Source organism: Pelodiscus sinensis, chromosome 4, assembly GCF_052426305.1.
Source record: "Pelodiscus sinensis isolate ZL-2025 chromosome 4, ASM5242630v1, whole genome shotgun sequence".
In the NCBI taxonomy this organism is placed as follows: domain Eukaryota; kingdom Metazoa; phylum Chordata; order Testudines; family Trionychidae; genus Pelodiscus; species Pelodiscus sinensis.
The window spans coordinates 124,599,602-124,627,286 of record NC_143055.1 but is presented as its reverse complement, the minus strand read 5'-3'; the positions used below and the strand labels follow the sequence as shown (position 1 = coordinate 124,627,286).

The 27,685-nt window shown below is 41.7% G+C and overlaps 2 protein-coding genes across 11 annotated transcripts; one reads left to right on the top strand and one right to left on the bottom strand.

The window, feature by feature from the left end:
- Window positions 1–32: 32 nt before the first annotated feature.
- Window positions 33–3,692, top strand: MRPS18C (mitochondrial ribosomal protein S18C). Of its 9 annotated transcripts, none has more exons than XM_075929514.2 (6): window positions 36–223; window positions 626–690; window positions 1,713–1,796; window positions 3,041–3,098; window positions 3,428–3,487; window positions 3,569–3,692. In XM_075929514.2, exons 1-6 carry the CDS (start codon window positions 133–135, stop codon window positions 3,643–3,645), a joined length of 435 nt encoding a protein of 144 aa, XP_075785629.2. In that variant the 5' UTR covers window positions 36–132; the 3' UTR covers window positions 3,646–3,692. The 9 variants fall into 9 exon arrangements, with proteins under 9 accessions (XP_089634232.1, XP_075785629.2, XP_075785628.2 ...); XM_075929513.2 differs by having other exon boundaries at window positions 623–690; XM_075929512.2 differs by having other exon boundaries at window positions 37–223; window positions 620–690.
- ABRAXAS1 (abraxas 1, BRCA1 A complex subunit) lies at window positions 3,463–27,685 on the bottom strand. Of its 2 annotated transcripts, XM_075929510.2 has the most exons (10): window positions 27,529–27,676; window positions 25,086–25,284; window positions 24,855–24,945; window positions 22,784–22,820; window positions 19,082–19,148; window positions 17,942–18,135; window positions 12,024–12,143; window positions 9,396–9,480; window positions 6,195–6,306; window positions 3,463–5,569 (listed from the first exon to the last, which is right to left on the bottom strand). In XM_075929510.2, the coding sequence occupies exons 2-10, from the start codon at window positions 25,095–25,097 to the stop codon at window positions 5,139–5,141; spliced, it is 1,149 nt and encodes a 382-aa protein (XP_075785625.2). In that variant the 5' UTR covers window positions 25,098–25,284; window positions 27,529–27,676; the 3' UTR covers window positions 3,463–5,138. The 2 variants fall into 2 exon arrangements, with proteins under 2 accessions (XP_075785625.2, XP_075785624.2); XM_075929509.2 differs by lacking the exon at window positions 25,086–25,284 and having other exon boundaries at window positions 27,529–27,685.

The window sequence follows — 27,685 nt, the reverse complement described above, 5'->3', positions numbered from 1 at the left end:
GGGAGGCGTCGTTATTTGTTGCGCTACCTGCGCGCGAATGCGGAGGGATTTGCGCAGGCGCGCGTTAGCGTGACCCGCTCAGTGCGCCGGCAGGTGCTAGACGGGTACCGTGAAGGGCCAATTGGCCGGGTGATGGCGGCCACTCGACTGGGTTTGTCCCGGCGCTGGGGCGGGCTGCAGCAGGTTCTGGCAGCGGGCAAAGGAGCCGGGGCCCCCCGCGCGGGTGAGAAGGGCCGGGGCTGTACCTGGAGCCTGTGGCCCGGTGTCCGCGCTTGGCTCGGGTCTCCCGCAGGAGGCAGGCGGGGAAGGGGGGGCTCCCCGCGCTGCGATCCCGTTTGCGGAGCCGGGGAGTCCCCCCTGCGCCACCGGCCCTGCCCGGCCAAGTGCGGGGGGAGGGGGAGGGGGAGGGGGAGGGTCCGTCTGCCGCCACCCTGCCGCCTCCAGAGCGGTGCTGCGGGTTCCACTCCGGGGTCCCGCCCCACGGGTGTGTCGGGCTCGTATCCCCCGTTTCTCCCCGGGGAGGGGCCGCAGCTCTCCGCTCACGCTGGAAATGGTTCCGCATGGGTGTGTTGAGCGGCAGTGCTTTTGACGTGTGTAACCATCGTTTTTATTCCAGCAGCAGCAGCAGCAGGGTTGTGGAGAAGGGGATATAGTTCGCAGCAGGAACAGGTGTCCTGCGAAGGGGATCTGGTAAGAGGCTCCAACTTGACACCTTTTTTTAGTTGATTAAGCTTACAGTGCTGAGGAAAAACAGCTTTTTAAAGCATGAGTATATCCAGGGGAAAATTCTGTGCCCAAAAACCCACCCCTGCTGTATTCTGCATATTTCATTTGTTAAAATAAGGTATAATCATGCCCGTTCCAATTAGTTTCTTAATTTTATTTCAAAATACTTGTCAAAAGGTAGGTCTGTAATGACAGAAACAATGAAAAAAAGTCAGGAAATGTTTTTGGCATCTTAATTGTTCATGTAATTCATTTACATTACAATATAGAAACCTATTTTCTGCACCTCTCAAAAGCAGTGGAAAGGCTTGGGGGGAATCGGAGGTAATCAAAGTGCTCAGTAGGGGGTGAAAGTAATTGGTGGAGGGCTGTTGGGTGAGGATGGGATAAATATAGAACAATCTTGGGCGGGGGGAGGGAGAGGGATTGTTAGGGAATTGAGGATCCTGCTTCATGCAGACCCCATAGCGTGGCTTCTCTCATTCAGTCAGCCACATTTATCCCTGTTGGCATGTGTCCTGGTGCCACCATTCAATCACTTTTCCCCCCCATCCCAATGTTCCCCCACTCAGCAACCTCCTCAGCTTCACCTCCCCTTCCCTTAATGCAGTCACATTCAAACTTCCTTCATGTAAATTCTAGGGGAGCATCCTTACACTTCAAAGGTGGAGGCGTCATATCGACTAATTGAGTAGTGGATGCAAAATGCATCAACTATTCGATTACTCATAATTTAACATCCCTAATCTCTACTCTTAACCTATGTTAGTCCGTGAAGCAAAGTTCAGGGTTTCCAACATGAAACCACCTCTAATGGCATGTGCCATTGCTAAGTCTTAAAAAAAAATCTTCACTTTAATTTCACAGAGTATTTTTGTGTTCCAATGAAATCAAGAAGCAGAATGTTGTCTTGTGTGTATGGCCACTTAATTTATGTCCCATTGTAGAAGAATTTAAAAAAGCAGTTAAACTACTTCTTATTTCAGCCAGTTCAAATGGAAAACCCCTATAAGGATCCTCCTAAAAGATGTGTCTTGTGTGGAATAAATGTAGACTACAAGAATGTACAGGTGAGATTCTTTACAATATGAATTTGTGCAGTGATTGTCTGAGGGCAATTGTTTAGTCAGTTTTATTTGTGGGGAAGTTGCTATTGAGGCAGGTCGAACCAGGGAAAAATGGGACTAAAGGGATTAAATTCTAGAAAAGGATAAGAAGTTGGGGTGGGGAGAGAAACACTCCCCACTTGCTTGTTCTCTTTGCACTGGCTGCAGGAAATGGTGAAACTGCAGATCAGAGGTAAATTGACCATCAGTTTTGCTTCCTTGCTTTTTATGGCACTGCTGGAGGAAGTATTTAGAGTACTAGTATGATTTTAATGGTGATAAGCATAGTATACAAACTTAAGACTGATGCTGTAAGACTCTCCACAAGAGGCAGAAAGTTAAAACAGTGATCAGTTGAACTATGCTTTCTGGGTGACTAGAAGAATGAAGTCTTATATACAGAATATTTTTGGTCTCCTAGAGGAAATGCTTGTGACAGGGTTTGGTGGATGAGGTATGGTATTCTGAAGAGTGAAAAGCTTAATGGTACTAGCTTGTAGGGGACTTTAGTTTTCATTTGACTGCAAATGTAATAAATAAAAAACTTCCTTGATGAAATTTGCTTTGCAAAAAGGGAATAACTGTTTTTCAGCTCTTTGAAATACTTGGGGCTTTAACTTTCAGAAGTGCTGAGCACTCATTACTGTTATGAAGATTAATGGGAGTTCTCTGAAAAGTCATGTCCTAGAAGTGCCTCTAAAGCTAGTAGATGGTTCTGGCCTTAATATGAGAGTCAGTTTTTGATGTATAATGATGATAGTAACCCTAGGAGATGAGGGGCTAACTTAATTTTTTTAATACGCATAAAGAACTAAAATGAGTGCTGAGAAAATAATGTACAAGGTTTTCAAATTCTGGTTTAAAAGCCAGTAAGTTGTTTGAAGTGAATACAGTTATAAGCAGTGATCCCTGTAAGCTGAGCGCTTAGGCCGCCACCCAAGAGAGATTCGGGTGCTCCCCAACTGATTGGCAGCATGTCCACATTACCCACAGCCGGCAGCATATGTTTCTACTGGTGGTGCACATCTGCATTTGCCTTAGTATACTTTACAGAACTTATTCTGCCCATAGATGAAAAAAGTTAGAGGGCACACTGGTTATAATCTCTGTGTGCTATGGCAAATCAGTGTTGTAATACAATTTTTTTTAAAGCATTTAAAGTTACCGGTTTTCAAGAATACTTATTGAGCCTTTTGATTTTTCAATAGCTTCTGTCCCAGTTTGTTTCACCATATACTGGTCGCATTTACGGCAGACACATAACAGGTATTTAAGCTGTAGTCTTAATGTTTATTTAACAAGTAATCTTTATCCTATTAAAATATTTACTTAAAGCTAATATTAAAATTTAGTATTTTATATTAATTTTAGTGGTAACAGTTCTATCAACTATGAAAACATTGAATAATATGACATGAATATTTTCATGACTAGGAATTCAAACAGTTGAATCATACTTAATATATTCTAATGGTTTGTGTAATCCTAGTTAGGATTTTTTTTAAAAAGGCTTCTAGGAATCCCTAGAAACTAACCTAATTACTGAGTCTACTATTTGGATACCTGAAATAAGATTCTAAAACCTGTTTTTACAGGGTTGTGTGGGAAGAAACAGAAAGAAATTACAAAAGCCATTAAAAGAGCTCATGTAATTGGTAAGCATAGCTGTAAACTAGTTTTTGTAGACACAATTATTTATTTAAAAAACTTATTAAAACAGTATTAATTTCTTGCAGGATTTATGCCAGTTGTGTACAAGGATCCAACATTTCTTAATGACCCCAAAATTTGTGATATCAGACATCCGGAGTAAGTTATGTAAATTGTGCAGAAAACAATAAAATTATTTTATGATGTTTATGTGCTCATTACTATCAGAACCTTTACTTCAGTAATAGGCTACTAACAATTTTAGAACTGATGTTCAGGTCATTTATATTCTTATCCAAAATGCTTGGCATTCCAGCTAACACATTATACACCAAAATGAGTAACAGAATTGAGCACTCAAAGGGGAGAGAATAAACTTCTCAAAACACTGATTTCCTGCATTAGAATCTGGTCTTAAAATGCTGCAGGACCCTACTTCTTACCATATCTCCAATAGCTTTCTGAGTTTGAAGTAAAAGAGAATATGGAATTAAACTTGCTCATCACAGGAGCCATTTGCAAGTAAAACCCAAAGGGAAAAAACTTGTCAGAATACAAGAGAGCAAGTGATTAGAGCAAGACACAGCAACATTTGCTGTTAACTAGGGATGTTAAGTAGTGATTAATTTGCTAGTCGAGTAGTTGATGGAATTTCCATTGACTACTGGACTAGTTAATAAGCACTTCTGCTTTCCGCCTTTGAAATGTACATGTGCCAGGAGAGGGGAGCTTGTGCATTTCAAACTTGGAACCCACATGGTGTCCAGGGCCAGCAGGAAGTCCTGCTTACTCCGTGCTCACACAGGCGCTTCCACTTTGAAATGCACAAGAGCCCCCACTGGGGACTCCTGTACATTTTAAAGCAGCAGTGCCATGCAGAACCCACGGTGCTTTGAAATGCCATGTGGTGCCCAGGGTCAGCTGCTCTACCCTGCATTTCAAAGCGGCCACCACCACCCAGAGCGCAAGAACAGCTGTGGAGTCCCCAGCTGATCCTGGGCTACATGCGGTGCTGGTGCTTTGAAATGCTGAAAGGAGCCTGATGCCAGGCTCTCCATGGCATTCAAAGTGGCACTGCCACACAGAGCAGCTGACCACAGGCTCCATGTGGTGATGCTGCTGCTTTTAAGTGCCTCCTCTTCTCCCCCTGCTGCTGCCTCTATCTGATGGAGGCAGCAAGGGGGGAGAAGTGATTAGTCGACTATCCTTTACACCCCTATTGTTAACATTGCAGATCCAAATACCAAGTTGTTCTGCCACTAGATGCAGTTGCTGCTGAGGAAAGCCTAAATGTATTTGCCTTCAGCAATAGACTAACATTTTAAGTGACCTATTTTAAAAAGACATGGTACAGTACATCCCAACTGACAGTTGCAGCAGCTCTAAGTTTTTAATGTTTGTACTTTACTACTATTCTTCCTATTGTGAGCCCTGAGAGAAAGGGAATGCAGAGAGAGGAAATGTAATCTGGACTCAGCTTTACATTTTCCAAATAAGACACCTCCACTTTAAAAAACCTGTTTTACATTTTTTTAACAAAATGATGCATTGGTTTAGCCCTAGTATAAACTGATGAAATATAGTTGATGTGTTGGCAGTAGTTTTTTGGTGCAGCAGTAGTCACCCTGAGGAAAATCCTATACTTGGCCCAAAGGGTTAGAAAGTTGGCGATTGTGGATATTCATTACTGTCCTTAACTTCTTCCAGAGTTTCTTCATCTGTTTCAGTACCACTCATTGTAAGCTTTTCTTCTTGGTCTCTGTAGTCTTGGTCCCCTTTAAGTAACTTCTGGTGAGGTTGTAATGAGCGTGATTTCTTGAATGTTTTTCTTCCAGCTGTAGTCACACTAGCTTTGCGCTTGGTTATCTGCTTTGTTCCAGCTTCAGGAAAGTCACTGTCTTCTTGCATTAGAGTCAGTTTGTCCATTACATGTATTTTGTGGTCAGTGTTACAGCAGTGTTTAGAAATCTGCCTGCCTTTTAAGGACACAATGCAGGTCTGAAGTCCAGAATTTGGGAAAAATGTTTGTAAAGCTTGACAAAGGAAAACATTCTCCGTTGGTTCAGCTGAATCACTTTTGTTCTCTCCTGAATAATAGAAAAAAATAAGAATTTCAAACTAGCCTTTCTAGTATTCTCATTAGTGTTCACTTGCCTTTTTGTTTTAGATTTGGGATTGCTTAATGTGCAGAATAGTCTTCTTCATTTCTATATGTTACCAGTGTAGACCTCTCTACTGTATATATACATTAATTATGATTAGCAAACAGCCTCCTTTCAAGAAAAGGTATCAAGTTTCCCTTTTGACTAGTAGCTAGAAAGTAATAGTGGCTAGACAAAAATACAAACTCTTTTTAGATCACATGCATGAAAAATTCAATGGTTATCAAATTATTTTTGATAGAATGAAGATTATTGCTAGTAGTGAGTGGAGTCATATGTAATATTGTATCTAGTGGCACACTTCTGAGATTGCAATTGTACAGACTACTCACTAATGTAGACTCTAGAATTAAATCCATGTGATGTGGTTTTTAGACCAGACTGAATTTAGTGGGAAAGGGACAGCTGAAATGTGAGGCTTACCTTAATGTTCTTATGGTTTGCCCCAAGGAAATGTCATTCATGAATAGTTCTATTATGTATTTTCATATCTGTTTTTGCCACAATCCCATATTTCCATGGAAAGGCTTGATAATCTTTCTTCTATTACCTGAAGTTTGTGTCTGCTCCTTTTTTCTTTTTATTTCTTGTTTTAGTTGATCCACTTCTGCTAGGAGTTTCTCTACTGATCGTTCACTGCCTTCTACTTTAGAACATAACTTCTGCAAGAGAGGTCAATTCTACTGAACATTCAATTGTTATTAAATCAGTCTTTTATAGATTTATTTCTGTGTTCCAGATAACTTTAAGGATGTCATGAAATGTAACACATACAAGGTCCAATATTACAAAAAGCATACAAAACAACATTGACGGTATAGTTTGAGCTGCAAGATTATTACTGAATCGGCAATTAGGTAGAAAATACTTAGGAAATCTTCTATTTTATCTATAATCCTAGACATTTGCTACAGTATAGTCTCCTATTTCATACAGTGTACTTTTAAACTCAAGAATGGGACTTTATATCCTTTTGGAGGCAAGTTTACATTCTCCCATCAGGCTTACTTTAAATACCACTTAATGTTTCCTGTCTTTTCCTTAGCTTAATTTCACGTTATTACTCTTAGTTCTATCACTTTTAACAACTGAATCCACTTGAAAAGTGACCCTAACATTGATTTGTAACACCCCTCAGGCCTGAAAGACTATTTATAGCCAAATAACTTTCAATAACTATTTCAAGAAAATGATGTACACTCTCATGTTTTATTGAAGTCTGTAAGTTACATCAGTGGTATTCCTTCTTCCACTATTTTTCATCTGAATTAAAGCACATCCAAACTTCTATTTAATCTTGAAAGATTCAGTTGCTTGTTTTTGTGCTCAAAACCTATACCTTATGGCCTTAGTAAGAGTAAAGTTGTCTTTATTCAGTATTTAAAAGAAAGTGCTTCCCCCTTGGGATGTAAGCGAGTAGTTGACTACTCGCATCCCCCGCCCTTGCTGCCTCTGTGTCAGAGGCATCAAGGGTGAGGGGAACAGCAGGCAGTGCTGGGTGGAGCTAGCTTAAAAGCTGGTTTTCCCCCCCCCCCCAAACACCATCTCCATGGTGTCACCTGCCCCCTCCTCCTCCCACTGCTGCCTCTTTCAGAGGCAGCAGCCCATTTGCAGCCAGCCCCAGCAGTCTGCAAACAGGGCTGCTAGACTTGGTTCAGTCCAGGCTCACTCTGGGTCCAGGAGCTACCCCCACTGTGGCTCTGCGGTTTAAATGTAAGAGCTGGGTGTGTAGGCAGCCTGGCTCCTGCATTTAAACTAGAGGCACAGCAGGAGTAGGTCCCAGACTAGTTGGTTACACAATTAGTGTAACTACACAATTAGCCTCTTAACATCTTTACTTTTCCCGAAGCCCTTCAATTCTGATGTTTAAAATCATGGTAGTACTTAAAAATTTCTAGTAGTTTAGTAAACTATCTTGTTCCTGTCTGACTCTTGAGTTAGTCAAGCTAGAAACTCTGGATGATTTAAATTTAAATTCTCCTGTTTTAAAAACCACTATTTATAATCCATATTCCTTCCAAATAGCTTTACTTCCTACTTTTTTCTCAAGACCAGTTTTCAAAAATTAATGCACTAGTTCATGAATTTTAAAAACTGAGATTGCAGGTTCATTACCAGCTAAGAAGCAACCTTTTTTTTAAAATATACCTACAAAAGTCTTATTGGATACATCCAACACTTCCATGATTTTGTGTTGGTATCACCAAATGAAAGCTTTGATGTGATTCATTGGTTGGCATTTGTTAGTCATAATCAGGTGGAGGGACTCTTAGAAGACTGAACACATTAAGTTTCACTAAAGCTAGTTGTGCTACAGAAACCTTAATTTCTTTAATGTAACTCAGTTTTGGAAGGCACACATTTATGGGGAGAAGAAACTAAGACAAGATTTGAAGTGGAGTAAGAGAAGGCACCCTTCTTCCAAGCCTTACAGCAGTCAGTCTCTCTCTACCCCTCTCTCTCCCACCCTCCCAAAACAACAAAACTTTGTAGAAGAGATCTTGAGTTTCTACTGGTCTGGGGAGGGAGATATCTGTCAGTTCTACATAAGGACAAGCTATGGCAGACTCACAATGAACATCCTACTAGAATCCACATTGTCCCTTTTCAGCAGATGAGGGAAGGAAAGGATTTACCTTCTTTGATATTACCCTGTGATTTAGCGGACTGTCTCTTCTGCAAAAGCCCTTCATCTTTTGTTTCAGGTACATTTTCCAGCCCAGCATATAAGTCAAATTCTTCACTGTCATTATTTCTAATTATCCAAGTAGTTATGCAAAAATCTAGCATTTCTGTTGACTTGTGTGTCTGTCTTATAGGAAATCTTTTTTTCCATCTCTTGTATATTTGCATATTTCTGCACAAGACAGCTTCAGTCTAATTCTCATGTACAGTCATACCACTTTACTTCATGGTGGCAGTACAAAAGGACCTTGAGGGAGGAGCAAATTATGTTTACACTCACTTTAAAACTTCTTTGTGCTGTTAGATGGGTGTTAAATTGCCTTAGTGCAAGGCTACTCAATATGTGCCCCATGGCCCATTTGTTTGTGGCTCGTGGTGTGGTTTAGGTTTATGCAGGGCTCAACACGTGGCCTATGTATGGGATCCTTTGAACAGGGTCTCCACTGGGAACATACTCCACAACTGCTAGTCAATATAATGGTCTTCTGTTGATGTGCGTTTTAGTAGTTAAATTCCTGGACTGTCATTCCATTCCATTCGGGTGGAAATCAGGTAAATATTGCATTTTATTAATATCAGCAGAACTGACTTAAATGGGGCCTGTGTGTTGTGTAGTCTTGCCTTAATCTTTGTATTCATACCCATCAGTGTGAAAGAAGCTATTTGCATATATATATTTGCATGTATGTGCAACTACACTTAAGTTGCAGCCCTTGGCATGCACTGAGAGTATCATTGTGGTCCTCAGGGCTTCCAATGTCAAGTAGCCCTGCCTTAGTGTAAATCAGGGTTTCCCAACTTATGGGTCAGGACCCAAATATGGGTTGCCATTACATTTCAAAAGGGTCACCAGGTGGCTTTTAAGGAGCCATTCACATTTTTTGAATTGCTCTGGGTCACCAAGTCTTCCTGAATTGTCAAAAATGGGTCCTCATATGGAAAAGGTTGGGAACTGCTTCTGTAAATGATAATCAGGACCTCTTGGGTAAATATTTGACTTGTTGGCAGTGCTACCTTGAACATTTACAATCAAACATATATGCTTTTCTGAAATGGAATGACCTACCTTCAATTCCTCCTGCAAGGTGGCATACATTTCATTAATCTTATGAACCTCTTTTAGTGATCCATCTTCATAAAAAAATTCAGACCTTTAAATACAAACAGAAACCAATGTAGAATTACACTTAATTATGCATACATAACAACTTATGCTTAACAGACATTCTTTTGTACACTGAAGTCTAACTTGCATGTCTAAAAAAACGAGGAGTCCTGTGGCACCTGAAAGACTTACAGATTTATTTGCGCTTTCATATGTCCAACACCATAAAAACTTATACTCAAATAAATGTACTTTGTAAGGTGCCACAGGATTCCTTGGTTTTGCAGATACAGACTAACGCTGCTACCCCTTTGCCAGATGTCTACCACAGTCATAATTCCTTAAGCGTAACAGGTATTCAACGAACAATGATGGATAATGGCTTTTATTTGTGTTAAAATATAGGTTTCTAGACTCCAAGACTAAATCATTAGCAGACATCAAAAATACCAGCAGGATGAAAAATAAGCAGGATTATTGACTTGTTTGGCCTCCAAAGGGAAATAATTAGCCTTCACTCCCATTTAAACCACTCCAAGGGTTTTAGTCTAGTCTTCCTCTGTAAGCTCTTCAAGCAAGGGTTCTGTCTCTGTATTGTAAAGTCCCATGTAAATGTATAATAGGGTAGGGTTGCATACTTTAGAATATATAAGTTTTTAGGGTTTCTTTACTGATGGTGTACCATCTCAGTATTAACTGGTGATTAACAAACAGTACACCTTCCGTGGGGAGATTATACTTGTCTCTTAAATAAGATGGTTTTATACTCTCCTCAGATCCAGAATCTGTGGTAAAAGGGTTAGATAACACACATACAAGTCAATAACCTAACTCCATTTCTGTGCATTGGTTAGTAGCAGAGATTCTCAGACTAAAGGGAACAAAGGCATGCAGCAGGGACCATACCGATGGTTCTACACTTTTTCCCCCAGAAGTGCAGGACCTCTGGCTGAATGATAGCTGCTGGTGCCACTGCTGCCAGGATTGGATGGCAGTTCTGGCTGTCCCTAACAGAAGCAACTGTGGAGGGCCTTCTGACTCCACTGATGGTAGCCTCAGCTGCTCCCCTCATGTGCAGAGCAGGCATGCTGCAACTCTGGACCTGTGTATTGGTAAGGATTGGGGACAACTTGGTAGCAACAGGGGTTTCTTCCTTTCATTCAAATGCAGTAGTGAGCTAAGTGTGGGGGCTGCAAGTCTGGAGACTGTTGTCTCTCTTCCTCCCCCCTCCTCCCCAAGCCAATTAGACTGCTTATCAGGGTCTCAGGAAGTCAGACAAGAACAGTGTGCTGGAGAGGGAGCTGGAAGAATGCAGGGAAGGAGAGAGTAGTGCAGGATGGACCTTATTGCAAGAACAGGCTGAGATAGGTATTAAGGTCCAGGGCAGGGAGCTGAGCAGAGTGGCACATAAGGGGATAAAGCAGAGCAGTGCACAGGAAAATGGCTGAGTCTCTTGTGTAGGGGAATAGTACAATGTACGGGAGCACAATGCCAAATTGCTGCATGAAACATCATACCAGCCACTTGCAGAATCAAACATTAAAAGACTGGAGATTGCCTCTCAGTAAAGGATATAGTCTCTATTCTAAGAATATTTCATAGTAAAGAATTGTCTAGCAAGTGATTACTACACAGTTGCACGATATATTGGTTGTATTTCCAGCTCTCCTACAGACTCAAATGACTTTGGACTAATCATTTAGTTTGTTTCCCCAAATGTGACATTGGAATCAGCATATACTTTATAGTTGTGATAAGATGCTTAATTTGTTAGCATGTATAATCATTGTCAAATCCTCACAAGGTGATAGAGCAAAGTTATAAAGGAAAAACTCTTTATTTGACCCACATTAGATTTGTAAAAGCAGGAGTTATAATCCATTGATTTTTTTTAAATTATATTAGAACATATATGCAAGCTGTTCTTAAAACAAAAATACAGCAGCACCAATAATACAAAAAATCAACTAAACAAAAAATAACCTTGACTTTATTGGCCAGAAATGCAAAGAACAAAGGGAATTATAGAAAAGTAAATTGGATTTAATTTCAATAATTTAAGTTGATGTCGGTAAAGACATTTTGTACAACATTATTTTGAAGCGGACAGTGTCAATTCAAATTATTATGGCAAATGAGCTTAATCAAAAGCTATGGAAAATCAATGAATCACAAATCAAACCAAAAGTTGTATCAATGACTTTTATACCTGACTAGCAAAATAGGGATGTGGCGTCACTTGCTGAAGAGGTTTAATGGGTTAGAATTTTACTTGTGGAGCACTCTACATTTGGATATGACGTACAGACCCAAAATTATGAACTGGTCACTGATCTGCATTTAGAGAAGAGTTCAATTACCTACAAATCATCTTTGGCACATGTTATTTAATACAAAACCTTTCAGTAATGAAAGTTACCTGCTGGTGTGTACCAGATGAGATACTGTAGGTAACATTTAATACAGAAAAATTCCCACTCTTTATCATTCTGAAAGTCAAATTTCTTCCCAGTATGTCAGTTTATTAAATCTACAAAAATCTCATTAGAAGACACAAGTTCAGTATGAAAAAATGTGCATCATTCCTACCTGTGTTTTTTTACTGCTTTTCCAAAGCCAGCAGAAATACAGGAGCCAGATACAGTTCTGTAACCTTGCTGTTCTGCCATACCCAAGTTGGCAACTACCAGAGGAACTTTCTGGAAAAGACTATTTTTTAAAAAGCAAGAACATGAAAATTTATCATTGCAAGTTTTGGAAGTAATGGTTTATCTGATATTCATTCTTTATCATAAAATGATATACATGCAGAATTCTGAGAGAATTAATAAAATAGAAGAATAAGCATTAATACCAAACCATCTGATTGGACCTATAGTAAAGAACAGAATTATCAGACAAGAATGAATACATTATGATGGGGGAAGAGTCAACGTGGCTTTTGTAAAGGGAACTCATGCCTAGCCCATTTATTTTAGTTTTTGATGGCCACCAAACACAGACAAGAGTAATCCAGTGAATATAATGCATTTTAAACTTTGGTGATAAGGTTCCTCACCAAAGGCTCTTAAGCAAAATAAGTAGACATTGGATAAGAGGAAAGGTTCTCTCATGGATCTGTAACTGGTTAAAAGAGGAAACCAAGGTAGGAATAAATGATCAATTTTCACAGTGGAGACAGATAAATAGTGAGGTGGTTCAAGGATTTCTACTGGGACTAATTCTGTTGAACATGTTCACAAATCATCTGGAAAAAGGGATAAACAGGTGGCAAAGTTTGCAGAGGCCATGTCTATATTACAGATAAGATTAAAGCAGTCGATCTTCCGGGGTTCAAATTAGCAGGTCTAGTGAAGACACTAATTCGACCTGAGTGGGCACTCCATCAATACCTATGGTCCTGCTTCCACGAGGAGTGTGTGCTCCCTTTGATTTCCTGCAGTGTGGACAGCACCAAAATTCAACTTAAGATACTTCAACTTAAGCTACGCAATTAACATAGCTAAAGACGCATATCTTACTTTGAATTTATCCTCTGGTGTAGACCAGGGGAAAGTTACTTGGGATAGGTAAGTTCAAAGCAGACTAAAGAGTTGCTAAGGGATCTCACAAAACTGGGTGACACAGCAACAAAATGGCAGACCAAATTCACATGTAGATTATATGAAAAATAAAACTATGTAAAATATAATCTCAACTATATATAGCAAGGTGGGCAATAAATTTTGATGGTGAGGCTACTCCAAGTGAACAAGAGCCACACTCTTCTATGATACTAATGGAGGAAATACAGGGCCTGAGATGGAGGTTGGGTGCAGAAGGGAGCTTAGGGTAAAGGTTTGGGGTGCAGGAGGAAGTTTGGTTGAAGGTAGAGGTTGTGATCTGGAGGAGGGGTGCAAGGTCTGAGAGGAAGTATGATGAGGTGCAGGAAGGGGGTGCAGAGGGTTTGGGTTTTGACCTAGGGCAGGCACTTGGGACAGGGGAAGAGGAGGTGGGGTGCCAGGTGCAGGTTCTGACCAGGAGGCACTTACTATAGTAGGCAGCTCCCAGCTAGCAGCCCAGTGGGACCCAACATCTGTGCCACGTGTCTTATGGGAGAGGTCAGGTGACTTTGTGCACTGCCTGTGCCGCAAGCATTTTCCAATGGAAAATAATTGTGTCACAAAACTTCTGATCAACTCTAATGCAGATGTTGTGCAGCGGGTCAGGGTTTGAGTTCCCAGACAATCTAAAAATAATTGTCATCAATCTAAATATCTTGGTGGTTAATTTGAAACAAATTAAGAGTGATGAAATCAACACTGGAACTGACCTATACTTTGCCTATGCCAGGGAAACTGTCAGGGACTAAGAATAGTAATTGACAAAGATTTCTCTACACCTGCTTAAAAAGCTCCTCAAAAACCAAAATACACAGGGAGCAGAACATAAAAGCCTACAGCAGGGGTGGCTAACCTGTTCCAGACAAGAGCCACAATAGCAGTGGAGACAGCGTGAAGAACTGGGGCAAAGTTGTTGAGCAAAAAAACCCCAAAAATGCCGCGCTGAGGGAAAACAGGTGCTGGTACACCGTCCCACAGCTGCTTTTTGTTGTTGTTTGTTTGTTTTGGCTTAACAACGTTGCCCCGGCTCTTCACGCTGTTTCCACTGCTATTGTGGCTCACAAAAAAAGCACTGGGGCATGGGAAAGGGGTGAGAGGTGCAAACTCTGGGAGGGAATTTGGGTGCAGAAGGAGTAGAGAAGAAGATGCTGGCTCAAGGAAGGGGCTCCAGGCTGGAAAGTGTTGGGGTCAGGTGGAGGGTTGGGATGCTAAGCAAGCTGCAGGCTTGTGGCTATGAGGGTGCAGAAGTTTGGTCTGGGGTGCATGAAGGGCTCAGGGCAGGGAGGCTGGGAATATGATGGGCTCAGGACAGATTTGCAGTGTGTGGATGGTGCAGGAGTATTGTGGCAGAAGACTGGGGATATAGGGGTGCAGGAGTTTGGGGATATGAGAGGCTCAGGATAAGGGGTTCGGGTATATGATAGGCTCAGGTTTGAGGTCGGGGGGGGGGGGGGGGGTGCAGGAGTGTTATGATGCTGCGGCCAGATTGGGGCTTGGCCCCAATTGGGGGTTTGTTGGCCAGGCTTCATTTTTAAATAAAATATTGTCAAACACAAAATGTTTAAGCATTGTCTTTATATATGAGAGAGGCAGGGTACCTGTTTTGAGTCAGAGGTCACTGACCTACAGAAAAGTCAGTCAAGGCCACACAAGTGAGATGCAAATAAACAACCCCTCAAGCCTCATTAATGTGGCCCCAAGGCTATGTCTAGACTGCAGGCTTCTTTCAAAAGAGGCTCTTTCGAAAGCATCTTTCGAAAGAGCCTCTTTCGAAAGATCGCGTCTAGACTGCAGGCGGATCTTTCGAAAGAGAAATCCGCTTTTTCAAAAGAGAGCACCCAGCGAGTCTGGATGCTCTCTTTCGAAGACGGCCTCTTTACATTGAAGAACGCCTTCTTTCGAAAGAGGAACTTTTGAAAGAAGGCGTTCTTCCTCATAAATTGAGGTTTACCGCCATCGAAAGAAAAGCCGCGTTCTTTCGAAATAATTTCGAAAGAACGCGGCTTGAGTCTGGACGCAGGGGAAGTTCTTTCGAAAAAAGGCTACTTTTTTCGAAAGAACCCCTGAGTCTGGACACGGTCCAACTGGTGGGGGCAGCAGACAGGATGCTAGTGGGTGCTGGAGCAGGGTACTTGTGGGGGCGGGGGGTCTGTCTAGGAGGAAGGGACAGAGACAGCTGGGGCCAGTACCTGGGTTGCTCTTCCCCTCCCCTAAAGAGCTGGTGTGCTTCCTGAAATGCCTGGTCTCTCGCTCCACCAGGGACTTCCTTTCCCCTGCTGCCTGCCTGCGCAGGGTGTGTGTGGAGTCCCAGGACTACATGCCAGCTCCAACTTCTCAGGAAGCACGCACTCTTCTCTGCTCCCCATGACAGCCACGTGCTTCCTGAGAAGTTGGAGTTGGCATGCAGTCCCAGGATTCCCACTGCACAGGCAGGCAGCAGGGGGAAAGTCCCTGGTAGTACGACATACCCAGCATTGCAGGAAGCGTGCCAGCTGTTTAGGGGAGGGGAAGAGCAGCCTGATCTCACCCAGTTCCCTTCCCCAGAGTCAGGTACCCCACCCCCTGCTCTACTCCAATCCCCTGTCCTTCTCTTCCCCAAAGCCAGGCACCCCCCCCACCCAATCACCCTCTTCTCCCCATCTCCAAAGTCAGGCACACCCACCCCAACCAAATCCCACTCTCCTCCCCTTCCCCAAAGCCAGGCGCACACACCCTCATCCCCCACCCCGCGCTCTAACCTAATTCTCCGATTGAGGAGCCGCTGCTACAGCTGCACGTCTCCATCCAGGTGCTGGGGCACGTGCGCTGAGCGGCCAGCTTTGAGCATGATCTGGCCGGGACTCCATGTGCAACCCAATCCCCCTTCCCTTCCCCTCCCTGCTGTAAACCAATTCCCCTCATCCCCCCCCCCCAAGTTTATGCTCGGGTCCCGGAGCCAGAGCTGCTGCGCCACATCCGAGATGCCATACATACTGCCCCCTGCCTCCACCCGATCCCCTTCTCCAGAGCCAGGCATCTTTCCTCCCACCCCCTCCAACCTTATGCCTGGGTCCCAGAGCCGCTGCCACTGCCTGCGCTCAGCAACTAGCTGCTAACACATGTAGGCTGGGATGCTATGTGTGACCCAGCCTGCACGTGCAGGATATGACGTAGTGCGCTGAGGGCTGTGAGCAAAACGGCGCGGGCCATGAGCATGCATGCGGGCCCCACAATACACTAACATCTTTATGGCTGACTTAGAACAACGTTTCCTCAGATCCCGTCCCCTTTTACCTCTTGTTCTACTACATCAATGACATCTTTATGATCTGGACCCATGGCCAAGAAACACTGGACGCATTCCACAGAGACTTTAACAACCTACACCCCACCATCAATCTCAGCCTGGACCATTGTACACAAGAGATCCATTTCCTGGACACCACAGTACAAATCACCAATGGTAAATTAGACACCACTCTCTACAGAAAACCCACTGGCTCCTACAGTTACCTACATGCCTCCAGCTCCCATCCAGGACACACCATACGATCCATCATCTATAGCCAAGCCCTTAGATACAATCGCATCTGCTCTAATCCCACTGACAGAGACCAGAAACTTCAGGATCTCTACCAAGCATTTATAAACCTCAATTACTCACCCGGAGAAATAAAAAAACAAATTGAAAGAGCCAGACAAATACCCAGAAACCATCTACTTCAAGACAGACTCAAGAAAACCAACAATAGAACACCACTTGTCATCACATACAGCCCCCAACTTAAACCCATCCAACGCATTATCAATAAACTACAGCCTATACTGGAACAGGAGAATACCCTGCGAGAGGCTCTGGGAGACAGACCCATAGTCTCCTATAGACAACCACCTAACCTCAGGATGATTCTTACCAACAACCACAGGACATACCACACTAATACCAACCCTGGAATTTCCCCTTGCAACAAACCCCGGTGCCAGCTTTGTCCACATATTTACTCTGCTGACACCATTATTGGACCTAACCATGCCAGTTACAAGATCAAGAACACATATTCCTGTTCATCCAGAAATATAATTTATGCCATCATGTGCATAAAGTGTCCGTCTGCTATGTACATTGGACAAACTTCTCAGACACTTCACCAAAGAATCAATGCACATAAACAGGACTCGCCAAACCTCGGTGAGCCCTGCTCGCCAGCCGCGCTGTCCAGCGTTCTGCGCATGCGCAGATTGCCCGAACCTGGCTCTTCCGAGTTGTAATCTACTCGCCACGGGCGAGTAGATTGCATTATTTATTGAGCCCTGCACATAAAACAGACATCAGGCTCTCTCACAGAGAGAAAACTGTTGCTTGCCATTTTAACCAGACCGACCATTCTCTCAATGACATTAAAACATGCATATTGCTTCAAAGAGATTTTAACTCCAGACTTCAAAGAAGTGTCTCAGAACTGTCATTCATGCTTAAATTTGACACTTTACATATGGGTCTTAACAAAGATGCTAATTATCTCAACCATAACAAAGATAGCTTCCCAATTATCACCCCTAATGTCATTACCTCACAGACACTAACCTTCCCCCCTCACCCGTCCTCTGTTCTTAAATCTCATTAGTCAATTTTATGTGTGTTCACTTTTTTTTTATTGTATCACTTTGGTATATATGGTCATGCCAATTTTCTTCCACATATTGATCTGAGGAAGTGGGTCTGGCCCACAAAAGCTCATCACCTAATAAACCATCTTGTTAGTCTTTAAAGTTATACATAGTCCTATCTTTTGTTTCAGCTAGACCAGACTAACACGGCTGCATCTCTATCACTAGAAAAATAAGAGTAGTAACATAAGTAACAGCGTATCATATATCCCTGTGTCCCACTAGAATGAGAGAGAACAACAAATGAGAGATACTTACCCCTCTTGTGGTCTATGCAAAGCATGTTCTAATCTGTAAGTGGAACAGCTTTCTGTAGTTACACTGGAAGTTAGTAACAGAAAGACAAGACCCTGATTTGATAAGTATGACTGTAAATTCCTGTGAAGGAGTCTCTCTCGGAATGTCATTGTTTGGTCTGTATTACGTCTGAATTTGTACCAGCCTATCACATTCTGGGTAGGAAAAAAAAATTATCTTCAGTGTTACTATTCCCTAGAATTGCACAACACATACAACTAGTGTGGAAAAAGTCAGAAAAGGGGTCAGCACTGAACTGAACTGGAATTCTTTAAGATTGTAGATCCTGATTCAGCAAACTAAGTACAGGCTTGACTTTAAACACATGAGTAGTACCATCTCTATTCTGCAAAGTACTTAAACACAAGTAGTTTAATTTAAAATTCTTCATGCTTATACATCTACTGAATTGAGGCCTTACTGAGAACATTTCATACCCCTCACATGCTGAGAATATAAATCTATCAAAATTGGTTCACTTTCAAAGCTTATGCCAAAATCATTAATCTAACTCCAAACTTAGCCCTATACCAAGATACTTGTTCCCTAACAGGCTACAGTGTTATCCTGTTTAAATATTCTTTTCAGAAGCAAGAGTGTTTGATAAAATATAAATTTTATTTTTCATCAAAATCAGACAAAAGAATACCAATCTGATTCAGTAAATGAAAGGGCAAACTCTTCCAAAGCATATATGAATATTACAATCAATTGAAATCCAACTGTCTGTGTTTTAAGTGAGCTGTTTGAAAAACACTTCTCTGATCCAATACAGAAAAGGGCACAGGCACAGGATCTCACTGCAACATCTAAATTATTTACTTGGGAGATGAGGGAAAAAATCCAATAGAAGTACAGAAGAGGGAATAAGTGTTCCCCAACCTTTAAAAAAAGGGATGTGTTTTGTGAGGACCAAATTTCAGTATATTTTAGACTTTTGTCATGGTCTGAAAAGATAAAAAAAGGGAGTAAGTGCCTAAATGAAATTATGGAATGAAATTAATAACTAAAATATGAGTCAACATAGCAATTACATAGCCAGCATAAATAAAAGCCTAAATAAAACCCCAGAGTATGGATTATTTTAAAAAAATAAAATACCTTTTTGCAACCTGATAACATTTTCTTCAGTGCAGGCTCATTCAGTTCACCTGCAGAGTTATAAAAGCTAGAAAAGATCATTAGAAGGGTCAGGGGATACTGTTCCAAAGTAACTTCTTAAAATAATCTAGAAGCTCCCTCATTTCAAACTGATTAAATGTTATGAGAACTCCCCAAAGTCTAGTGTGAAACACCTTCCCAGTTGGGACATTAACTATATGTTAAATGACTAATTGAATAGTCGATGGAATTTCCATTGACTACTTGATTAGTCGATAAGGGGGGATGCTCCTGCTGCAGTTCTGCACTTTAAATATAGTAAGTGCTGCTGCTGGGACCCTGCGACTGTGCCTCCCCCCTCTTCCAGCACCAGCTTCCCTCCCTTGCTGCTTCTAATACAGAGGCAGCAATGGGTGGGGAGCGAGCAGTCGAATAGTCCTTACACCCCTACTTCCCAGTAGACCCTGATTTTCTTGTTTACACTTACCAATATTTTAAAAAATATAGGCCTGTTTAAAAGTGATAATATCAAATAATGGCATCCATTAATTACATTCCAAATACAGCTATAGTGAATCATTTAAGAACAGTGTGACCAAAAGTCACACCCCACATACGAGTGTTATTTTTGTGAAAAATATGACTATTTAGGTATCATTTAAAAGTTAACACACTGATAATCAATATTCTTGTGCAATGTTTATATGAAATGCAATTTGTCATTATGAACATAAGCTGAATTTATGACTATGTGTTTACCAGACAAATCTGGGGAGTGGGTAAACTGGTTTCTCAAAGACAAAGGACTAACTGATGCCTCTAGAGAACTGTCATCAAAGCTGACTGACAATCAGCGGTCAAGTGGCAAAGAATGAGGGCACGAACAGATTGATCTGCATTTGAACAGACAACAGTTGCAGGGAATATCTTTCACAATGAGACACTATATCTTCATCTTTACAGATAGAATGAACTTTATCCAGGGATAACCCTCAGGAAAATGCATTTCAAAGGGTGAATGGACTATGAAAAGGGCAAAAACACAGCAAAAGTTGTCTGTCTTTCTTACCTAAAAAGAGAAAGGGACAAGTGCTTTGACTTTTGGGGAGTTGCTGGCCTGAGAATTTGGTCAGCAATGTTGCTGGGAACATGTGGTAAGGATTTTATCTTGAGCCAAACTAGCTGGTTAAGATTTAGCTACTAAAAAGTGTTTTATCTTTATTTCTCTTTTGATCATTTCTGACATTGTCTTATGCTTGTACTCATTTAAAATTTCTAAGTATTATACAGTGTTGTGTTTAAAATGATCTATTTTGGTAGCTCCAGTTAAAATAAACTGTTGCACATTGACTCCTCATAATGGCAATGGACTTCTAATATATGAACTGTTGAGGAGAGGGCTGGATAGTGCAGAACACATGTTTTGGGGAAAATCATAGAATCACAGACTCCTAGAACTGGAAGGGACCTCAAGAGGTCATCGAGTCCAGTCCCCTGCCCTCACAGCAGGACCAAACGCTGCCTAGATGATCCCTGACAGATGTCTATCTAACCTGCTCTTCAACATCTCCAGTGATGGAGATTCCACAACCTTCCTAAGCAATTTATTCCAGTGTTTAACCTCCTTGACAGGAAATGTTTCCTAATGTCTAAACTAAACCTCTCTTGTTGAAATTCAAACCCATTGCTTCTTGTCCTATCATCAGAGGCCCAGGAGAACAATTTTTCTCCCTCCTCCCTTTAACAACTTTTTAGATACTTGAAAACTGCTATCATGTCTCTCGTGTCATCTCAGTCTTCTCTTTGCTAAACTAAACAAGCCCAATTATTTCAGTCTTCCCTCACAGGTCATGTCTTCTAGACCTTTAATCACCGTTGTTGCTCTTCTCTGGACCTTCTCCAATTTCTCCACATCTTTGTTGAAATATGGTACCCAGAACTGGACACAATACTCCAATTGGGACCTAATCAGCACAGAGTAGAGCAAAAGAATGACTTCTCATGCTTTGCTCAAAACACTCCTGTTAATGCATCCCAGAATCATGTTTGCTTTTTTTGCAAAAGTGTCACACTGTTAACTCATGTTTAACTTGTGGTCCACTATGACTTCTAGGCCCCTTTCTGCAATACTCCTTCCTAGACAATCACTTCCCATTCTGTAGAATAGTGGTAGAGATGTAGCCGTGTTAGTCTGGGGTAGCTGAAGCAAAATGCAGGACAATGTAGCACTTTAAAGACTAACAAGATGGTTTATTAGATGATGAGCTTTCGTGGGCCAGACCCACTTCCTCAGATCAAAGGAAGTGGTCTGAGGAAGTGGGTCTGGCCCACGAAAGCTCATCATCTAATAAACCATCTTGTTAGTCTTTAAAGTGCTACATTGTCCTGCATTTTACTTCCCATTCTGTATGTGTGAAACTGATTGTTCCTTCCTAAGTGGAGCACTTTGCATCTGGAACTAAGAACGTGTTGTGGCCACCATGGAAGTAGTAACCGAAGTTGGTCGAAGCCAGAGTGTGACTCAGCTGTTACTGACAAGCTGTTGGATCAGATCTATAGCTATATGCAGACACACAGAGTGTGGCCTGCATGCCATTAGGCTGTTTGCAAAGATCCCAGGTTGGAAGCTACAACAGCAACATGCTCTGAGGCATCCAAGGTTACAGGATAAAAGGTGACACAATCTTGCTGGTCTGGATTACACCTAGAATGTGACACACAGGTTTAAATATTTTAATAGAATGTTTGGATGAATTTTTTACATGCTTAAAGACTTTTGCTGAACCAGGCCACAGAAAGTCAGTAATGGTGTTGTGAGGCTTGAAAATGTCATCAACATGAATATGGACTGGATGTATTGTATGATGTGGAGTCAGCTATGTTTCTCTGCAGCATCCATTGTGGTATACCTGTAGTAATCCTAAATGAATGTCAATACAACCTTCATACTACATTACAATGTATTCTGTATAGGCCACATCATTTTTATTATAAAACATTTTTAAGTCCAATTTTATTAACTTTTTTTTGTATCCCTTTGCCTGTGAAGCTTGCTACTGCCAGTCCAACTGTACATGCCAAGGAAAAACAAGAAAAATGACTATTTTTAAAACCTATAAAAATTACCTAAAATAGATTTTATATACAACACATTTAATGCCAGTTATCTAAGAATCTTCTACAATTAGAAGTGTGTGAACTGTAACTTGGTAAGTTGATATCTTCCCCTTTCCTATGGTACAAAGCTTTAATGGTTTCACTTCTATCCCTGAGGGTCATAAGATATCTGACCTTAAAACTGTTACTGGGCTATGGTCAAATACTGACCTGAGCCAGTGTGATTCTGGGGGGAAAATTCCACACCTATGGGAAGAGGTTGATTTTTTTAATTGAGCCATTTTTAATTTTAGAGTGAGTCTCAGGAAAGTTGCATAGTGTGCTTAGTGCAGACCATGTTCTATAGTTCATAACATGGGCAGTATATGTATTTATATATGCACACAGCCTACATCTAATAAAAAGGGTTTAAAATTAATAGTATTGCATCAAATAGATACATAGGAATTTTGTATCTATGGCATTTGGAGGATCTGATGTGTCATTCACCACTAGTTATGTTACTTCTTCACCCATAGGACATGAACTTAACTGTAGTAGAAAATAATCATTTAATTTTATACACACATAGGTAGTTATACTAACCTGAAAAGCTGATAGCATGGAATATGCTTTTGTATATCTGAAAGAAAAACAACATATTACTCTGGCTACATGTACTCAGCACTCTCATTCTTCTGCAATCTTTATTTCCTATGCCCTCCTCAGCAGTTAGCATTTTATCAAGGGAGTTTAACCAAATAATCATTTAACTAATAGGCTGATGCATATCAGGTAATGGTCTTGGTTATACTCAGCCTGTTCCAGGGGGAGGCAACTTTGCTGCAGCAGGGCAAGGAAGCCATCTCCCTGGCAGCCAGGAAGGCAAGGGCTGACCACTCTGTTCCTGAGGAGGAGGCTTTGCTGTGGCAGCAAAGCTACCTCCCTGGCAGCTAGGCCAACAGTGACTGGTGGCACTGCTCCCAGGGGGTGACTGTGGGCTCTGCACTCAGCATCAGAATTATTCTTACAGTTAAACTTGTGTGCAAGAATATAGGTGTTTCATAAATGAGAAGCTATTGTTTATATTACTGCAGTGCTCTTAATAATTTAGATGTTTTCCAAATATATAATTCAGTCCAAAGCTTCTCTCCTGATTTTCAATGTCCTGCATGGAATTGATCCTAACTATGTAAAAGAGATTCTCTCTCTCTCTCGTCTACATCCTCACATACCAGCTGTATTCCAGTGAAGAAAGCACTAGAACTGGGAGGCTCATTCTTTAGGCAGAGCTTTCACAGGAGCAACTGAATATGGAACTCACTGCTACAATTAACTTCTCAACATTCAGAGCTAAATGCAAAACCCGCTTTGTCCAAATTTTCCCACAGTAGTACACATTGCAAAGGGGACTAGCACTCACTTTTTAACATTATATTCGAACGATGTGTTCTAAAGGGTCAGCTTCTAGTACATTCATTTTTTCCCCTCAAAGGTTCATACAAAATTTCAGACAACTTTCTGACACTTAATATCGCTACAGAAATTTGTTTTTAAACAAACTTCAAGTGGGAAATATCCGAAAGCCTGCTCGATAATAAAACCTGAAGGAGAGCTCTGTGTAAGCTCAAAAACTTGTCTCTTCCACACCAACAGAAGTTGCTCCAAGAGAGACCTCGCCCACCTGTGGTGTCTGATGATAAAAGTCTTTGACACTTAAACACTTTTCATCTTCAAGGCACTTAAATGTTAAGAACATAAGAATGGCCGTACTGGGTCAGACCAAAGGTCCATCTAGCCCAGTATCCTGTCTATCGACAATGGCCAGCACCAGGTGCCCCAGAGAGGGTGAACCGAAGACAATGATCAAGCGATTCGTCTCCTGCCATCCCTCTCCAGCCTCTGACAGACAGAGGCCAATGACACCATTTTATCCCCTGGCTTTTATGGACCTAACCTCCATGAAATTATCTAGCTTCTCTTTAAACTCTATTATAGTCCTAGCCTTCACAGCCTCCTCTGGCAAGGAGTTCCACAGGTTGACTACACGCTGTGTGAAGAAGAACTTTCTTTTATTAGTTTTAAACCTGCTCCCCATTAATTTAATTTGGTGTCCTCTAGTTCTTTTATTTAGGGAATTAATAAATAACTTTTCTTTATCGGCCCTCTCCACACCACTCATGATTTTATATACCTCTATCTATGAATTAATCTTCACAACACCTTTTGAGAAAAGTAAGTAGCACACCTATTTTACATAAGACAAAAAGGTCCAAACGCCCCTGGTTTAAATGAGCTGAACTTCATGGAATTCAAAATCATGCCAAACTTCCCCAGGGCTGAACTTGGTCCAAAGGGGGTTAGGTGACTTATTGAAGGCAACAGAAGGAGTCACAGGCAAAGGAGTTTAATGTGCCTGTTTGGTATAGAAGATGTATACAAGAAAATATAAACTCGTATTTTGTTTCCATGTTTAGAACTATTAGATAAAATATTTTGTTACATTAATAATTTTGTAAAAATTTCAAAAAGTAAAAGGACATGAAAGATCAGCTTATACAATGATAAATACAGCAATGTTATAAGATTCAATAAGATCTTTGTTGCCAGACTGACACACCTTCAGTAAGGTATTTAAATATATACACTGCCCCACTGAAATCAAGAGTAGACTCACCAATTGTATAAATAACTTCAACATCATCCATCTGAGAATCAGTAATGCTGTTCTTGGCTTCACCTTTTACTTCTCCAAGAAGGAAGCCTTCCTTTATAGGGGGAGCAAACAAAGAAAAAAGGCATTAGAAATATTGATTTTATTGACAATATTTTAAAAAAATCTACACTCTAGCACCTGGAGAACAAACAGTTGGAGACAGGAATTCTACAATTTACAAAAATAATTTACCGCAACAAGCATCTGTGTTAGCTTTCTCTTGCTCTTTTAGCAGTGTCCTTTATTTACTGTGGTCTGCAATAATTTCCTCCATATGATTTACTGCCACAAGCTGTAGTGCAGTCAAGGCACAACAGAAAAAACCACAACTAGTGGGGGGGAAATTACTTTCCCAAAATGCACTACTTCTCCTTAAGCTCAGCAAAAACATCTAGGAAGGAGAGAGAGCAGAAATAAAAAATAAATAGCTAAAAAAGAAACATTTCACAAGAATAAAAAGCTGTAAGATGCGGGGAGGATAGTATTTTGTATTTAAATACACAATATGAGAGGAGAAAAATTGGATAATATATGTATTATTTTTTGCTTGTTTTTTTTACCTGTTATGCTTCCTTTTTTAAAAACTGAATGCCATGAGGACTTACTTAGCTTTAATGACAGCCTGTCAGACTTGGACCTAAAAGTTTGGCTAGCTCTTAACAAATATTCTATAACATACTCTGCAGAAATAGAAAATGCTACTTTTGCACCACACATACAATGTAGCTGAGTTACAGTTTTGAAAGACATCAACTTCCTGACATTAGTGTACTTAAATTCTACATACTAATATTGCAATAAAAGGGGTTTTAATACAAAAGACTCTGTTTTAAAAAAAATTAAAACTAGATGGGATGTATAATGCCAAAATAGAAGTGTAAGTGGCTCTTGATATCTATGACTGTAGTTTAAAATGTAGTGAAAAATCATAAATTGTATCAGCTCTGTAAACAATTTTCCAAGTAACTCCATTTCCAAAACAATCCCCATATCTGAATGGCCATATTCTTTCATGTGAGCAGAACCACACTGAGATCAATGTCCAAAGATCTGTATGAGGAGAGGGTCTGTCAGTATGAAGAAACTTTCAGGATCATGGACTAAACTTTTTGTTAAATTGTATTTTGCCTTATCTTCACTTAGGACCAAGATCATCAAAACTAAGACCTGGGAAGAAAAGCATTTCATGTATTTCCCCCCAGAAATAAAACACATTTCACCTCAAATGTGTAATTTTGGAGGTGGGGGAATGTTGCACTACTGGAAATAACTTAAACCCTGATCTGCAATCACATCCATGTAGTTAGATCATCAACATTCTGCATGGGTGCAAGAATCTGCCAATATTGATCAATTTACAGGATTGGAGCACACCTTTCTTTAACCACATATTTGCTACTACCACCTATATAAGCTTTCAAATAGTGGTGCCATTTGAAGCGAGGGAGATTTTTTTTAAAGGGGGCATGTTGTAAATAACTCCTTGAAACAGAGAGCAAAACCACAAAGCGATACATTTTTAAAAGTGCCATGAAATCAATTCTCCAAAAGATTTCTGCCCCTTTTACACACCTCTGCCCCCGGGGGAAGTGGTCAACAGAGGAAGGCAGTAGGTCTGGACCTATTACAGGCCGAACCACTCTAGTCTGGCACTCCCTGGTCTGGCAACATCTGTGGTCTGCCATGATTTTAGTTAGCTGGATGTCCATTTATCATGATTGTGGCCAAGTTTCCCACAGTCCCATAAAGTATGTTTATGGCCACCGGCCCTGACTCTCCGTGCTGTGTGCTGTTATTTTGCTCTAAGTTATCCCTAAGGCTGTGTCCAGACTCAGGGTTTTTTTCCGAAAAAGTAGCCTTTTTCCGAAAAAACTTCACCTGTGTCTAGACTGCAGCCGCGTTCTTTCGAAATTAAATCGAAAGAACGCGGCTTTTCTTTCGACGGCGGTAAACCTCATTTTACGAGGAAGAACGCCTTTTTTCGAAAGCGCTCTTTCGAAAAAAGGCGTTCTTGAATGCAAACAGGGGTTTTTCAAAAGAGAGCATCCAGACTGCCTTTCGAAAAAGCGGCTTGCTTTTTCGAAAGTCCCGCTTGCAGTCTAGACGCTCTTTTTCGAAAGAGGCTTTTTCCAAAGTATCTTTCGAAAAAGCCTCTTTCGAAAGAGGCTTGCAGTCTAGACACAGCCTAAATGTCCTCTGAACAGCCCAGGAAGCAGTGGAAGTGTCGGGAATGCTGCTCGATAATATTAACCTCCTGGGGTTCGGCAAATCCTCTGCTCTGGCACCCTCAGGTCCCTACAGTGTGTGGGTCGAGAGGTGCAACCTGTTTGCACAGGGGGAGGGCTGTGGAAGCGCAACCAGCGAGAGCAGGGCTGGAGTCAGGCGGGCAGCGCAGGGGAGCAGGGGGAGGGAGTCAGTGACACCAGGAGAGAGAAGCGGCTCCCGCGCCCTGAGAAATTTCGGAAGGGGGGGGGCAGCTGCTTTTTATGCTCAATCTCCCCATCGCACCCAGCCCCCCAGAGACCGGCCCCCCCTTGCCCCCCAGGCCTCCCCATCGCACCCAGCCCCCTTCCCGCGCCCTGGCTCCAGCCCCGCGCGGGCTCCAGCAGGCTCTGGCCCCGGGCCGGGCGCTCACAGTGTCCGAGGCGGCGTTGAGGTGCTGGAAGGCCAGGGCCCCGAAGACGAAGCCGGAGAGCAGGGCCGAGGTGCTCTCCCCCTCCATGCCGCCCGCAGCAACAATGGCAGCGCCGCGCCTGGGAGCCCCTAGTGCCCGGAGCGGGAACGGCACCCGC

Coding starts and splice junctions, on each gene's coding strand:
- MRPS18C (XM_075929511.2), top strand. CDS start 133: ATGGCGGCCACTCGACTGGGTTTGTCCCGGCGCTGGGGCGGGCTGCAG. Junction 691..1,712: donor TGTCCTGCGAAGGGGATCTG/GTAAGAGGCTCC, acceptor TTCTTATTTCAG/CCAGTTCAAATGGAAAACCC. Junction 1,797..3,040: donor TAGACTACAAGAATGTACAG/GTGAGATTCTTT, acceptor ATTTTTCAATAG/CTTCTGTCCCAGTTTGTTTC.
- ABRAXAS1 (XM_075929509.2), bottom strand. CDS start 27,615: ATGGAGGGGGAGAGCACCTCGGCCCTGCTCTCCGGCTTCGTCTTCGGG. Junction 19,149..22,783: donor CCATGCTATCAGCTTTTCAG/GTTAGTATAACT, acceptor GATCTTTTCTAG/CTTTTATAACTCTGCAGGTG. Junction 9,481..12,023: donor AAAGCAGTAAAAAAACACAG/GTAGGAATGATG, acceptor TTGTATTTAAAG/GTCTGAATTTTTTTATGAAG.